At 41.3% G+C, this 14,526-nt stretch overlaps 1 protein-coding gene across 1 annotated transcript in view; it reads left to right on the plus strand.

Moving 5' to 3' along the window:
- pccb (propionyl-CoA carboxylase subunit beta) overlaps positions 1-14,526 on the plus strand; it is an 83,273-nt gene extending 68,747 nt beyond the window's left edge. The window contains exons 10-15 of the mRNA XM_070883372.1: positions 2,838-2,961; positions 6,027-6,134; positions 8,018-8,118; positions 11,956-12,054; positions 13,331-13,430; positions 14,252-14,526. Coding sequence (XP_070739473.1) covers positions 2,838-2,961; positions 6,027-6,134; positions 8,018-8,118; positions 11,956-12,054; positions 13,331-13,430; positions 14,252-14,373 — 654 coding nt within the window. The 3' untranslated portion in view covers positions 14,374-14,526. The remainder of the gene's footprint in view (positions 1-2,837; positions 2,962-6,026; positions 6,135-8,017; positions 8,119-11,955; positions 12,055-13,330; positions 13,431-14,251) is intronic.

Below are 14,526 nucleotides of genomic sequence, written 5' to 3' on the forward strand. Positions count from 1 at the left end.
AGATACTTAAAAGGTTGGCAGTGCTCAAATCAGAAAGTCACCCGGTCTGGATGAGATGCATCCTAGGTTACTGAGAGAAGTAAAGGTGGAAATTGCAGAGGCTCTGGCCACTATCTTCCAATCCTCCTTGGGTATGGGAGTGGTGCCAGACGACTAGAGGATTGAAATACACCCGTTCAGAAAAATGGGAGAGGGATAAACCCGGCAACTACAGGCCAGTCAGTCTAAAGTGGCGAAAATTTTTTTTAGAGATACAGACATGATTGGTGAAATCTTCTCCTTCTGTGCCATAAATTTCGATGATCAATGTGGGACAAAATTAATTGGCACTTGGAAAAATATAGGTTAATAAATGAAAGATAACACGGATTTGTTAAAGGCAAGTCCTGTTTGACTAACTTGATTGAGTTCTTTGACGACTGAGAGGGTTGATGAGGGTAGTGCAGTTGATGTGCACATGGACTTTCAAAAGGTGCTTAGTAAAGTACCACATAATAGACTTGCTAATGAAAATGAAGCCCAAGGGATTAAAGGGACAGTGGCAGCATGGATACAAAATTGGCAAAAGAGAGCAGATTAGTGGTGAACGGTTTTTCATGTTGGAGATGTGTGCACTGATGTCCCCCAAGGGTTGGGACCACTGCTGTTTTTGAAATATATTAATAACGTGGGCATAATTTTAAAGTTTGCAGATGGCATGGGACTCGGAAATGTAGTAAACAGTGAGAAGGATAGTAACAAACTTCAGGAGGATATAGACATACCGGTGAAATGGGCAGACACATGGCAGATGAAATTCAAAACTGAGAAGTGTGAAGTGATTTATTTTGGTAGGTATAATGAGAGGAATATGAACTAAATGGTACAAATTTTAAAGCGGGTGTGGAAACAGAGGGACCTGGAGGTATTATATACATAAGTCTTTGACTGTGGCAGGAGAAGTTGAGAAGGCTTTTTAAAAAAGGCATATGGGATCCCTGGCTTTATAAATAGGGGCATAGAGTTCAAAAGCAAGGAAGTTATGCTGAACCTTTATAAAACACTGGTTTGCCCCCAGCTGCAGGACTGTGTCCAATTCTGGGCACTGCACTTTAGGAGGGATGTCCAGGCCTTAAAGAGGATGCAAAGGATATTTACTAGAACATCACCATGGATGCAATACTTCAGTTCTGTGGAGAGACTAGAGAATCTGGGGTGGCTCTCGTTGGAGAAGGGAAGGTTAACCTGTGGAATTCCCTGCCACAGAAAGTTGTTGAGTCCAGTTCGTTAGATATATTCAAAAGGGAGTTAGATGTGGCCCTTATGGCTAAAGGGATCAGGGGTATGGAGAGAAAGCAGGAGTGGGGTACTGAAGTTGCATGTTCAGCCATGATCATATTGAATGATGGTGCAGGCTCGAAGGACCGAATGGCCTGCTCCTGCACCTATTTTCTATATTTCTGTGTTAAGGGGAGATTTGATCGAGGTGTTCAAAATTAAGAAGAGTTCTGAGAGTAAATAAGGAGAAACTATTTCCAGTGGCAGAAGGGTCAGTAACCAGAGGACACAGCAATTGGTAAAAGAACCAGCGGCGACGAGGATTTCTTTTAATGAGTTATGATGATCTGGAATGCACTGCCTGAACGGGTGGAGGAAGCAGATTCAATAATAACTTTCAAAAGGGAATTGGATAAATACTTGCAAGAATTTGCAAGGCTACAGTAAAAGAGAGCTGGATAGCTCTTTCAAAGAGCTGGCACAGGCACGGTGGGCCGAATGGCTGCCTTCTGTGATGTATCATTCTATGAACCTTTTTAGCCCTGCTTGTATTCTGGTGTATCTGTGCTGTACTTGCTTCTAAGGCCACTGTATCTTTCCTGAGAACTGAAAACAGTACATCAGATGGGGTCTAACCAGAGCTCTGTACAGCTGTAACATAACTTCTAGTCCTCATGAGATAAAGGGCAACATTCCATTAGCGTTTTTAATTAATTTTTGTACCTGCTCACTAGCTTTTAGTGATTGTTGTACAGATTGGACCTCCCTTATCCGGCACCACCCCTCATCCGGCATGATTCCAGCGGCCCGGGGTGCATGCGCAGAACGCGGCCGACCTCCGCCCCGACTTTAGGGCGGTGCCGACATTTCAGGCCCCCCCCGCCCCCGGGCCGCTGACCTCCCCTCATCCGGCAAAATCCCTTATTCGGCACAGGCCAGGTCCAGAGGGTGCCGGATAAGAGACTCTGCTCATCCACAGTTCCTAGCTTTAAGCCATTTAGCAAATAGATATTTCTAAATCTATTTATAATGGAACTCGTCACTGTTTTTCAGACTTCAGGGAGAATTGTGAACCTGTGGAATTCTCTACCACAGAAAGTTGTTGAAGCCAGTTCGTTATATATTTAAAAGGGAGTTAGATGTGGCCCTTACGGCTAAAGGGATCAAGGGGTATGGAGAGAAAGCAGGAATGGGGTACTGAAGTTGCATGATCAGCCATGATCATATTGAATGGTGGTGCAGACTCGAAGGGCCGAATGGTGTACTCCTGCACCTACTTTCTATGTTTCACATTGGGTGGTCCTTTTAGAATTTTGGAAGAGCATTGGACATTAATTTAAATGGACGTTTAATCAGGCTTTGTGGTCTACAATTTCTTGGCTACCGCTCCCATTGAATTATCCCTTGAGTGTTTAGGGTAATCCCTGTGATGAACCATTCTGTTCTCAACACATGGCCTTATTTTGGGATTCACTTGTAATTTGAGGCTCTTTCTACAGAGCCAAAGTGAGCCAGTTAATGTAGATCCATTTGACTTTATATAGCACATTTCAAAAAATGCCTTCGAAACTCTGTTTTAGATTGTGGATGAAAGGGAATTTTTTGAACTCATGCCTAATTATGCGAAGAACATCATTATTGGATTTGCCAGGATGAATGGCTGCACAGTGGGAATTGTGGGTAATCAACCTAAAGTGGCTTCAGGTGAGTGTTTAATTTCACTGTTCCAGAAAATTCATAGTGATGAGATTACAATATTGTCAAATAAAACACATAAGGCTAGACCAAAGCGAATATATCCTGCATCTCAATTAATTTAAGACATACAAACATAACAGGATGATGGATGGAAAGGAATGGTTGGTCCATTGAGCCTGTCCCCTACAGTCATGTTGTAACTGCATCAAATCCCAATGCTCCCTATCCACCAGCAGCTCCTGGGAGCAGTAAAAAAAAAAACTAGGCCAATTCTCAGGAAAATCCCTGTCTGGCCCCTGAAGGTTATCAAAACAAATTCCAAGAGACCAGTGCCCATGAGACACATGATCTACCATCTCAGCTACCTTTTGTACATGTATTCACCACAGCCAGCAACTTGTTCAGCTCCCTTTTGAACGGTTGTAGGGAACCCGCACTCTCTACTTGAGCTAAGCAACTTGTTCCAAAAGTTGATGATCTTCTCTGCAAAAATAAATCCTTCCTGACATCTAACCTAGTTCTTGTCTTGCGTAACTTGTATGCATGTCCCGTGGTTCTCTTTAACCTATCAAATTCAAATAGTCTATCCAAATGGAGACAGTCTAGTCCCTATATTATTTTAAACCAGTCAGTCAAATCTCCCTGAAGTCCATGCTTCTGGAGTATGAAGACCAGCTCTCTTAAGCCTTTTGTGGTAATTGATGTCTTTTAAAGTAGGTATCTATCTCGTGGCCCTTCTCTGAACCTTTTCCAAGGCCTCTCACCTGCCATGTGAGGGGACTAAAGCTGGACACAGTATACAAGACCGTGGTTAGGCCTCATCTACAATAAAAATACTATAGTGCTGTTCACTTTATACTGAATCACCCTAGCAATGACTTCTAATACTTTTTGCCTTTGCTATAGCCTTGTGACATTAGTCATGAGCCTTTTAGAGACCCATGCACTGTAATACCAAGATCTCTTTCCCACTCAACAGACTTTAGTTTGGCGCCCTACATGGTATACATATGCTTGGCATTTAGCACTACCCACGTGTATTACACTACATTTATTTACATTAGATGGCAGTTGCTGCCTGTTCTCCTTTCGCATCTAGATATGATCATAATCATTTTTGTAAGGTTCTAACACTGGCGCAAATCTGTGTGTCAAACGCAAACTTGTGGACAGTTCTCCCACCACCACCCGCATATGTATACCAAGCAAGGTTAGACTACAAAAGGCTTAAGAGAACTGGTCTTCATACTCCAGAAGCATTGACTTCAGGGAGATTTGATTGATAAATGTAGATTGTGAATGGTCCCAACAACAATCCCTGAGAGACTCTATTGTAGCTGGTCTCCACTCAGAACTACTACCATCACTAACAGCCCTATGTCTATGAGAATGCAAACAATTCCTTATCCCACCCTGGATCTACCCTCTAATCTCACAGGATCTTAAAAGGTAGCCTATTGTGTGGCACCTTGTCAAAAACTTTTTGAAAATCCAAGTATACGATGTATAATAGTAACTTCCTCAAGAAATGCAACAGGAAACGTGACCTTTTCCAGAAGCCATATCGAGAGTCTCTAATAACACCACCTCTGCCTAGGTGGTCATACAGAGTGTCTCTAATGATCCATTCTAGCAACTTGACTAGAACTGAAGTTCAAGCTAATGGTCCTATAATTTCCCAGTTTCGACTTGTTTTGAGTATCTGCACAGGAGCCTCCCTCCAGTCCATGGGAACAATCCTTGACTCAAACGAGTTAGTAAATATATAAGCACTTAGCACAGATCCCATTTCTTTAAGTAGCTCAGCTGAATGCTGTCAGAACCAGTAGCTCCATCTGATTTGTGGGCCCTTATTCTTTCTAGGATTACATTTGCATCTACTTTAACAGTCAACTTTACACTGCATTAATGGTAACTGAGCAGTCTACTGGAGTGAAGACTGATGCAAATTAGCCATTTAAAACTTCTGCCATGTCCTGGGAGTACACCCGAATCTGTCCTGAGGAATCCTTTAATGTTCTCGATCACCCTCTGACTCCGATCATAGCTAAGACAATTTTACAATTGCTACTGCAGTTATCCACCATCATCTTCTCCACTGACCTTTGGCCGCTCTGATAGCAGCTTTTGTTGCCTTTTGCAGTATGGGGCAAGTTCTTTAAAATTGTATTTGTTTTCAAGTATCTTTGTGCCAGCACCAGCTGAAAGAACACAAGCATGTATTGTGGAACTGATTGAGGGTGAGGGGATGGATGGGAGTCTGAATTGTGGACACTGATAAAGAAAAAAATGATCAGTTCTGTAAAACAGTATGGCATGGCACTGTTTAAAGCATCAAGGTTTATTTTGGTTTTTTATTCCTTCGAGTTCCCAATCTTGGCTGCATTTCAGCGGGGAGGAAGCTCAGCTACTGTTGCATGCTTCCTTGCAGCAGGCTAAAGAGCATTATTAAGAGAGGCTTGAGGGCAGGTTGCTTTCTTGCATACTCAGTTGCAGCAGATGCAGGTACTGCATTGGAAGAAAAAAATGGGGCCGAGCTAAGAGATGTCATACCTTGGATACATGCAGATCAGTGGGGGTTACGATTATGACTCTTTAGACCTTGTGTGTCTGACAATGGGCTGGAGAATATTTTGTCCTCTGAGGACTCCAGTGAAAATCTGATGAATAGTGTTTTTATATAAGGTGAGGACTTCTTGTAACCAAGTGCTGTGGGAAGGCGCTACTTATTTAGGTTACTTTGAAGAATATTTGATTTTCAGTAACTTCAGTGTAGTTACCCTTCAAGGGGCCGAGTACAATATTCATACAGTAACACTGTTGTAATACATTGAAACAAATTCAACGAAGGGCACAAAGCTGGAGCTTCCCTCAGTCTTGTCTACCATATCCATTGGGCTTTAAAACCCAAGCTTATCATTGCTTCCTGTTTTACTCTTTTGTGAACTCCTTTCAGTCTTGGTGCTATTCCTGCCCTTCACCAAGGATTTTCAATTTTAACGAATACAAAAGTAATGAGAATAATCTGATTCATGTAGGACTGAGTTGCAATTTTATTTTGCCTTTTTTAGGTTGTCTGGACATCAACTCTTCAGTAAAAGGAGCTCGGTTTGTCAGATTCTGCGATGCATTTAATATTCCTATCATTACATTCGTGGATGTGCCTGGATTCTTGCCAGGTAGAACCCAAAAATGGCAGCAGTTTAAATTGTTAAGAGTCCGTATTCAACAGTGGTTACAAATGAGCACACTTGCATTCTGTAAATGCCAAAATCGTAATGTGCTGCAGTATTTAAATTCTAATTTGTGCACATGCATTTGTTGGGGCGAGTCAGAGCGCAACACTTTTTGTACTTGATAATTAGCTAATTACATAGCCCAGTTTTATTACCCAGCATAAAAGCTCTGGCTTCTCAGCAATGACTTTTTGTTGTAATTACAAGTTTGGGAAGAACTACCTTGCTTGTATTGTAGCACTTGAGGAGGTAACTAATTTTACTTTTCAGTTAGAAATAATTTGGACATGTAGTAACTTTACTTTGAGCACTGCTCCAGTAAGTTGTGTTATTGTTATGCTTAGACAATGTAACCTCGAAGAATTGTGGACAGATTGTACAAAGATTTTTTTATTCAAAGGTACCTTTCTCCCCAGGCTGCAGGCCAGCGGCTGCCATTGGGCAGCCTGCACTAGTCCCACACCGGTCATGGGTTGCTTACCTGCAGTAACACAACAGCCCTGGGCAACTCACTATCTGTAGAATTAATGTGTATGAACCCATGGCCTAACATACCAGTAAGGTACTACATTACATGGTCATCCTCCCTGAGATGGTTAGCAGTATGGTTGGTGTGTACAATGGCAAAACCTTTTAAACAGGTTGAAATCAAGCCTGAAATTAGTGGCCATTATTTTGGCGAGTTTTCCATCACCTACAAGCACGGCAGACTTGGTATCGGTGCCACTCACTCCTCCAGGTTCATCCCTCTGAAGTAAACAGTTTATGATGGAAATGTGTAAATAAAACTTATTCCAGTAAAAAAAAAAGTTCTATATTACTACACCATTTGTACTGGACCAACTTGAAGTTAAACTGCTCCTATCCTCTTGTATGCCAGGTCATATGCTGTCAGATTTTTTTTTCTAACTCTTAGTCAGGACCACTCTTTAAATCTGCTGTTCTGGTGGCAGCTCAATCCCCGTTGTGACATCAATATTTGGTGCAAGTGTGCTGGTCAAACTTGCAGCAAGTCTATGTATGGAGATCTATCTACTTTGCAACTGGTTCACATGGAGCCCTTCCTCTTGTCTTTGGAATTTTTCTTCCCCCACTTGCCTGGTATTTTTTTCTTATATTATAAAGTGGAAATGCACAGCCTGCCCATCAGCATCTGAATGAGAGAGAGAAAAGGATGAATATTTTTGGGTGAAATCCTTTGGCACTTCTGAATAAGGTTCTTTACCTGAAACATTGGCCTGGATTCTGTAGTAAAAGTAAAGGTGAGGCTCACTGTTAATTGGACAGCAACATCCGATGACCGCACATGCGCAGTTAAACATGGAAATCAGGAAGTTGCTCCCCATTGAAATACATGGAACCTGTAAAGTTGCTGTATTTACTCACTAGATACACTAAACTTGCCAGAAAAAGTTATGGTTTATCCATTTTAGTGCTGTGAGATGTCTTAATTATTGCTAAATAACCTTTCTGGCACTGAAAATTAAAAGGGTAGTCTCATCTGATTTTAAAAATTGTTTTCTTTACCTTTCCCTTTATTTTGCTTTCTGTACATGATTTGGCATAGAATATTTAATTCAAACTTACACGCCTCAGTCTGATTGGTTAGGAGATACACAGTTGCTTGCCCTGTTCGTAGAAGGCGCTGTGCCGAAATGGATTTCTAATAACCGCAAGTTACAGTGCAAAAGCCGGCGCTGTTCCTTCACCGCTGACCGCAAATCCACGCCATTATCCTTTCTCTATTAGACGAATTATCTGCTGTATTTGTTCTTAAGTTATAACAACTGTAATTTATTTTTCTGATGTATTTTATTTGAATACAGGAACTAGCCAGGAATACGGTGGAATCATCAGACATGGTGCAAAGTTGCTCTATGCCTTCGCTGAGGCTACGGTACCCAAAATTACAATCATCACACGAAAGGTAAGAGAAGTGGGACTCCTTGAAATAAACCCAGCCTGGTCAGTCTAGGCTGCAGTTACTGCGCCAAAGCAGAAGTGCAATCCCAAGAGTTTTAAGTGAAGTCTGAAAGAATGCTGTGTTTCTGTATCATTCCTATAGAAATGCAATAAAATAGACTAGGTGGGGGTGAGTTAGACCTTTCCCCCCATACCTCTGGGGCTTGGGTTCAAATCAGGTGGGTAGATTAACGATTTGGATGATTGAATTAAGTGTAATACCTCCAAGTTTGCAGATGACACTAAACTGGGTGGCGGTGAGCTGTGAGGGGAACTTGGACAGGTTAGGTGAGTGGGCAAATGCATGGCCGATGCAGTATAATGTGGATAAATGTGAGGTTATCCATTTTGGGGGAAAAAACACGAAGGCAGAATATTATCTGAATGGCGGCAGATTAGGAAAAGGGGGAGGTGCAACGAGACCTAGGTCTCATCGTTCATCAGTCATTGAAGGTTGGCATGTAGGTACAATAGACGCTGAAGGCGGAAAATGGTATGTTGGCCTTCATAGCTAGGGGATTTGAGTACAGGAGCAGGGGAGGTCTTACTGCTGTTGTACAGTGCCTTAGTGAGGCCTCACCTGGAATAGTGTGTTCAAGCTTTGGTCTTCTAATTTGCTATTAAGGGAGTGCAGCGAAGGTTCATCAGACTAATTCCAGGGATGGCTGGACTGTCATATGAGGAGAAGCTGGATCAACTGGGCATTTATTCACTGGAGTTTGGAAGGATGAGAGGGGATCTCATAGAAACGTATAAGATTCTGTCGGGACTAGACAGGAGATGCGGGAAGAATGTTCCCGATGTTGGGGAAGTCCAGAACCAGGGAACATACTCTTAGGATAAGGGGTAAGCCATTTAGGACTAAGATGAGGAGAAACTTCTTCACTCAGAGAGTTGTTAACCTGTGGAATTCCCTGCTGCAGAGAGTTATTGATGCCAGTTCATTGGATATATTCAAGAGGGAGTTAGATATGGCCCATACGGCTAAGGGAATCAAGGGGTACTGAGGGAATGATCAGCCATGATCTTATTGAATGTGGTGCAGGCTCGAAGGGCCTACTCCTGCACCTATTTTCTATGTGACGTTAAGTGGGCATTAGCCCCAAACAGAAAACTACCCCATTTGGGAAAAAAGGAAGAATTTCACATTGGAGCGTCCACATGGATGGGGTCCAAATTGGGATTTCATTTGGTGCTCAGTGCCCTTCCAGTATGTGGTTGCCATGGAAAAAGGCAAAGCAAGCTTATAGTGACAGTTCTGTTACCGTATTCAGCGATCCCTGCAAAGTAATTTAAAATCTGGTATATTTAGATGGAGTTTGGCACAGTGAGTGCAGGGAATGGATCAAATTGGAACCGGGAGTGTTCCATGCACCCACATTGGCTAGCTTAATGTCAGTAAATAAAGCAACACTGTGAATTATTTACCAGTATGTCTGTGTGAATACAATCGCCCAATTTATTTTCCATCTGTGTTCCTTACAAGTATCAATGTCATGGTGTGGGTTTCTTCTGCCTTTTGAATATTTTTGGCTACCAAACGCTCATGTGAGCCTCATATGCTAAAGTAGGCTTCTATTTAACCTAATAGTTACATAAATTCCAAGTACGAAACAGAAAGCCCTTCCTCGATTATTCTTCTTGTCTTAAGATGGTAAAAATAACACTATACTCTGTCTTGGTTTGGGCTTTTAGCTGCCAAATAGTAATAACATAACGTACACTTTTACAGCAGTTGTAATCTTTGTCCTTATATAGTTAAAATGTGTGTTACTAATGTGCAAAAAAAAAATTTGAATGCTCACAAGCTAGAAATTGAAACTTGGTTTTCTACATATGTGAATGTTTTTTTAAACAAATGAAAAATGTAATTCTTGCATAGAGCGCAAATGCTGGAAAAGCTGAAGCAAGATTGGTTCCATATAATTTTGCATTCTCAATAGAAGTGCCATGGAAAGAGGATTTCTGACCTGTCTGCACAAATCTTGCAAGGAAATGTTCCTGTAAAAACATCCTACTCTAAACATGTTTAACACTGATTCTGGTAGTGTCAGCTGTGGCTCAGTGGGTAGCACACTCACCTCGGAGTCAAAGGCTGTAGGTTCAAGTCCCACTCCAATCACACAAATCTAGGCTGACACTCCAATGCAGTGCTGAGGGAGTACTGCACTGTTGGAGGTGCCATCTTTTGGATCAGACGTTAAACGGAGGCCCCGTCTGCCATCTCAGGTGGATGTAAAAGATTCCATGGCACTATTTCAAAGGGGAGCTATCCCTGGTATCCTGGCAAATATTTATCCCTCAATCAACATAGCAAAAACAGATTATCTGGTCATTATCACATTTTTGTGCGCAAATTGGCTGCTGCGTTTCCTACATTACAAGTGTCCAAAAAGTACTTCATTGGCCGTAAAGTGCTTTGAGACATCCGGTGGTCGTGAAAGGCACTATATAAATGTAAGTCTTTCTTTTTAATCCAATTGCAGTATCTAATTATTTGTGGTCCATTCACTAGTTATGATACATGGCTCCTTCCTCCAGAAAGCTGGACCTCTGCAGTAGAGGGTTTTTCTTTAAGTTGGGGCTGATGTACATTGCTGAGGCAGAGTAGGTGCAACTTTACTCTTCAACGTGCCTTCTTCAGCATTAATACCTTCACCCTGAAAAAAATATAAAATTAATACAAATGCTGTAAAGTAATCAAACACATCATTTAAATTTTGAACATTGTTAGAGGTGGAGAAAAATTGCAAAGTGCTTCAGTACAGAGGGACCCAAGGGGTCCTTGTAAGAACAGGAGTAGGCCACTTTGCCCCGCCATTTAATATGATCTGATCATAGACTTAGCTCCACTTCCCTGTCCGTTCCCTTTATTCCCTTATCGCTCAAAAATCTGTCTATCTCTGCCTCCACAACTCTCTGGGGTAGAGAATGCCATAGATGCATGAAACACAAGTAATCAGAAGGCAAATGGAATGTTGGCCTTTATTGCAAAGGGGAGAGAATATAAAAGCAGAGAAGTCCTGCTACAACTGTACAGGGTATTGGTGAGGCCACACCGAGAGTACTGTGTACAGTTTTGGTCTCCATATTTAAGGAAGGATATACTTGCATTGGAGGCTGTTCAGAGAAGGTTCACTAGGTTGATTCTAGAGATGAGGGGGGTTGACTTATGAGGAAAAGTTGAGTTGGTTGGGCCTCTACTCATTGGAGTTCAGAAGAATGAGAGGTGATCTTATCGAAACATATAAGATAATGAGGGGGCTCAACAAAGTGGATGCAGAGAGGATATTTCCACTCATAGGGGAAACAGTCACAGAATAAGGAGCCGCCCATTTAAAACTGAGGAGGAGGAGGAATTTCTTTTGAGGGTTGTAAATCTGTGGAATTCTCTGCCCCAGAGAGTTGTGGAGGCTGGGTCACTGAATATATTTAAGGTGGAGATACAGATTTTTGAGCGATAAGGGAGTGAAGGGTTATGGGGGAGCGGGCCTGAGTCCATGATCTTAATAAATGGCGGAGCAGACTCGAGGGGCCAGGTGGCCTACTTCTGCTCCTATTTCTTATAATTGTCTGACTATCTCAGCTGGAGATTGCTACTCTAACCTGTGGATAATATTCACTATGAATATATATATATATATATTATATATTGGGCTTACTGCCACTTGTCCTTTCCAAGCCAGCCCGACACAGTAACAAAGTACTTGGCACTGCATATTATTTTTGGATGGTTATAGTTATAGTGAAGAAAATTACTGACTTCTATTGACTGTTGTACGTAATGTGCTTTCTTTGGTAGGCCTATGGCGGTGCATATGATGTGATGAGCTCCAAACACTTAAGAGGAGATTTGAACTATGCTTGGCCAACAGCTGAGGTTGCAGTTATGGGGGCTAAGGCAAGTGACACCTCTGCATTACTGATCATATTCATATTTCTAACGAGATGAATGTACATTCTAGATGTTCGATAACTGACTGGTCTTTCTTTACATGAGATCAACCAGTTCTCCTGTACACAAGCAAGCTTTTTTTGAGGGAGGAAAGGAACAGGAAAGAGAGCAATTTGCAGAGACTGTGTGGCTTAGTGATGCGAAATTTAAATCAGTTGAAGTTGGGACAAACCCATGATAGTGGCATGAACTACTAATGACTTATCTTCTACTCTAGATGGTAGATTTCCTCCCCCCATCATTATCCTGAAGGTAATTGGCATTTGATCAATCTAAATCGGAATTCAGGTTCTTTCTTCAAAATGTGTGAAAATCAAGGTGGAGCAAGGGCCAGCCAAGCCCCAACTATTTTTTTTCTCAGTTCTATGGTGGCCAATAAAGAAATGTTAGGAAAAGATTCCCCTTCAGGCTCCATACCTCGGCCCTCTGTTTTCCTTACCAGCACTGCAGCAGGTGCAGATTTGATCCCCGACCTGGTCAGCTCTCTGTTGGATTACTTTTGTTAAATTTTATTTAAAAAGTGCATCATACCAACTCAGGCCTACATGACCATGTATTCATCAGCCAGGGAACAGTGTTTAAATGAGCAATATACCATATGGGAGGGTGCTGACCAACTTGAGTCTCATCGCCGAGAGCATGTGGCAAACCCATCACCTCAATGACTATCTGTCCTACCTGTGACAGGGACTGTTGTTCACGTATTGGACTGTTCAGCCACCTTAAAACTCATGTTAAGAATGGAAGCAAGTCTTCCTCGATTCCGAGAGACTGCCTATGATGATAACATACTGTGAAAGATGAATTGTTTAGATACATTGTACAATTAGTTAGCTTACGCTCGGGAGGACTCAAGTTTATAATTTTTATCCCAAGAAGCTGGAAATATGTCCTGTGACATGTCCAGAATTGGGAGTTACTGGTTTTCATTGAGGGTTTTGAGAGAGTGATTATATCTTTCTTGAAGCTCCTGGCATTTAAGTAGAAAAAATGTGAATACCAAAGGATTTCACAAAAGATAAGGGATTACAGATTTATTTTGAGTTTTTTTTAGTAGTCTCTTATTTTATAAAGAACTACTTGGATACCCACAAAGAGAAGGATCCCTTCGACTGATTATAATTAGTCTTTTGGTTCTGTGAAATTGGTCAAACATTCCCATATAGGCCGATATTATTGTAAATTTGGATCTTTATCATTGTTTCACATTTTTCTTTTAAAGGGTGCTGTGCAGATTATATTTAAAGGGAAGGGGAATGAGGTCGAGGCAGAGGCAGAATATGTGGAGACCTTTGCAAATCCATTCCCAGCAGCTGTGAGAGGCAAGTGGCAAATGTTGTGCATTTTCTAAAATAATTATTTTTTATTGTTTCCTTTTAAGTTCTGGAGTATCAATTTTTAAAATTACTTATTCTGCTGAGCACTATGAAGCCTCATTTAAAATTCAGGATCTTAAGCATAATAGACAATTAGAAGCAGCAGTACTGTGGCACAATGCAATAATTACACCTACGACGCCCCATGTTTCGTCACTTGTCTGAGCTAAGGCCGAGCTCTGTTGTTGATGGGAGGAGAGCTTGAGATCCAGTAATGGTAGGAAATGTTTGATTGTAGCATTACAGGAACTATCAATTTTATAGAGCACTTTTCTCAATGCTCAAGCGCATGGGTAAGCTTTACCTTATTGGGAAAAGATTAAACATAAAACCAGAAAGCTAATAATATAAGGCAGGGTAAATGGGGATTCGCACCATGGCCTGAACCTGGATTTGGAGCACTGATCACTAAGAGTCAAAACTAAATGTACAACACTAACCTTTACACCGAGCTACTGTAAATAAATACCTTTTATATTGCTTAAGTTTCTGCTGTAATCCATTTTTTGTTTTCCTCCATGTATTCTGTCTAGTGTTAATGTGCAGTATCCAGCAATGGTTCACAACTCCTAAAAGAAACCAAAGCTAAATTACTCTTATTAAAAAAACAGTACTAATCATATCGTCATTAGTTACTTTACCATAGTTTTCTCCCCTTCCCAGGTTTTTGACAGTTAATGTATCAGGAAGCTGTTGTACTTGAATGAGGTGGCTTCAGCCTGCATATACTTCAAGACTGATCTAACCTGCTTCTCTGTTCCACGCAGGTTTTGTTGATGACATAATCGAACCGGCAACCACTAGAATGCGTATTTGTCGAGACCTAGAGATGCTGGCAAACAAGAAACAGACTAATCCTTGGAAAAAACACGGCAATATTCCCCTGTAAAACACAAACCTTTCAAAAGACTTGGAAAAATTTTTTTTTCACTCTAAACAAATCACAATGCCATCCTCACATTGCTCAGCAAGAACTATAAAGATTTATTTTAGGATTAAATTTGCAAATTACTGAGTATTAAAATCTTTTGTGAAGTCTTTA

This window comes from Pristiophorus japonicus, chromosome 6 (assembly GCF_044704955.1).
Source record: "Pristiophorus japonicus isolate sPriJap1 chromosome 6, sPriJap1.hap1, whole genome shotgun sequence".
Taxonomy (NCBI): Eukaryota; Metazoa; Chordata; class Chondrichthyes; family Pristiophoridae; genus Pristiophorus; species Pristiophorus japonicus.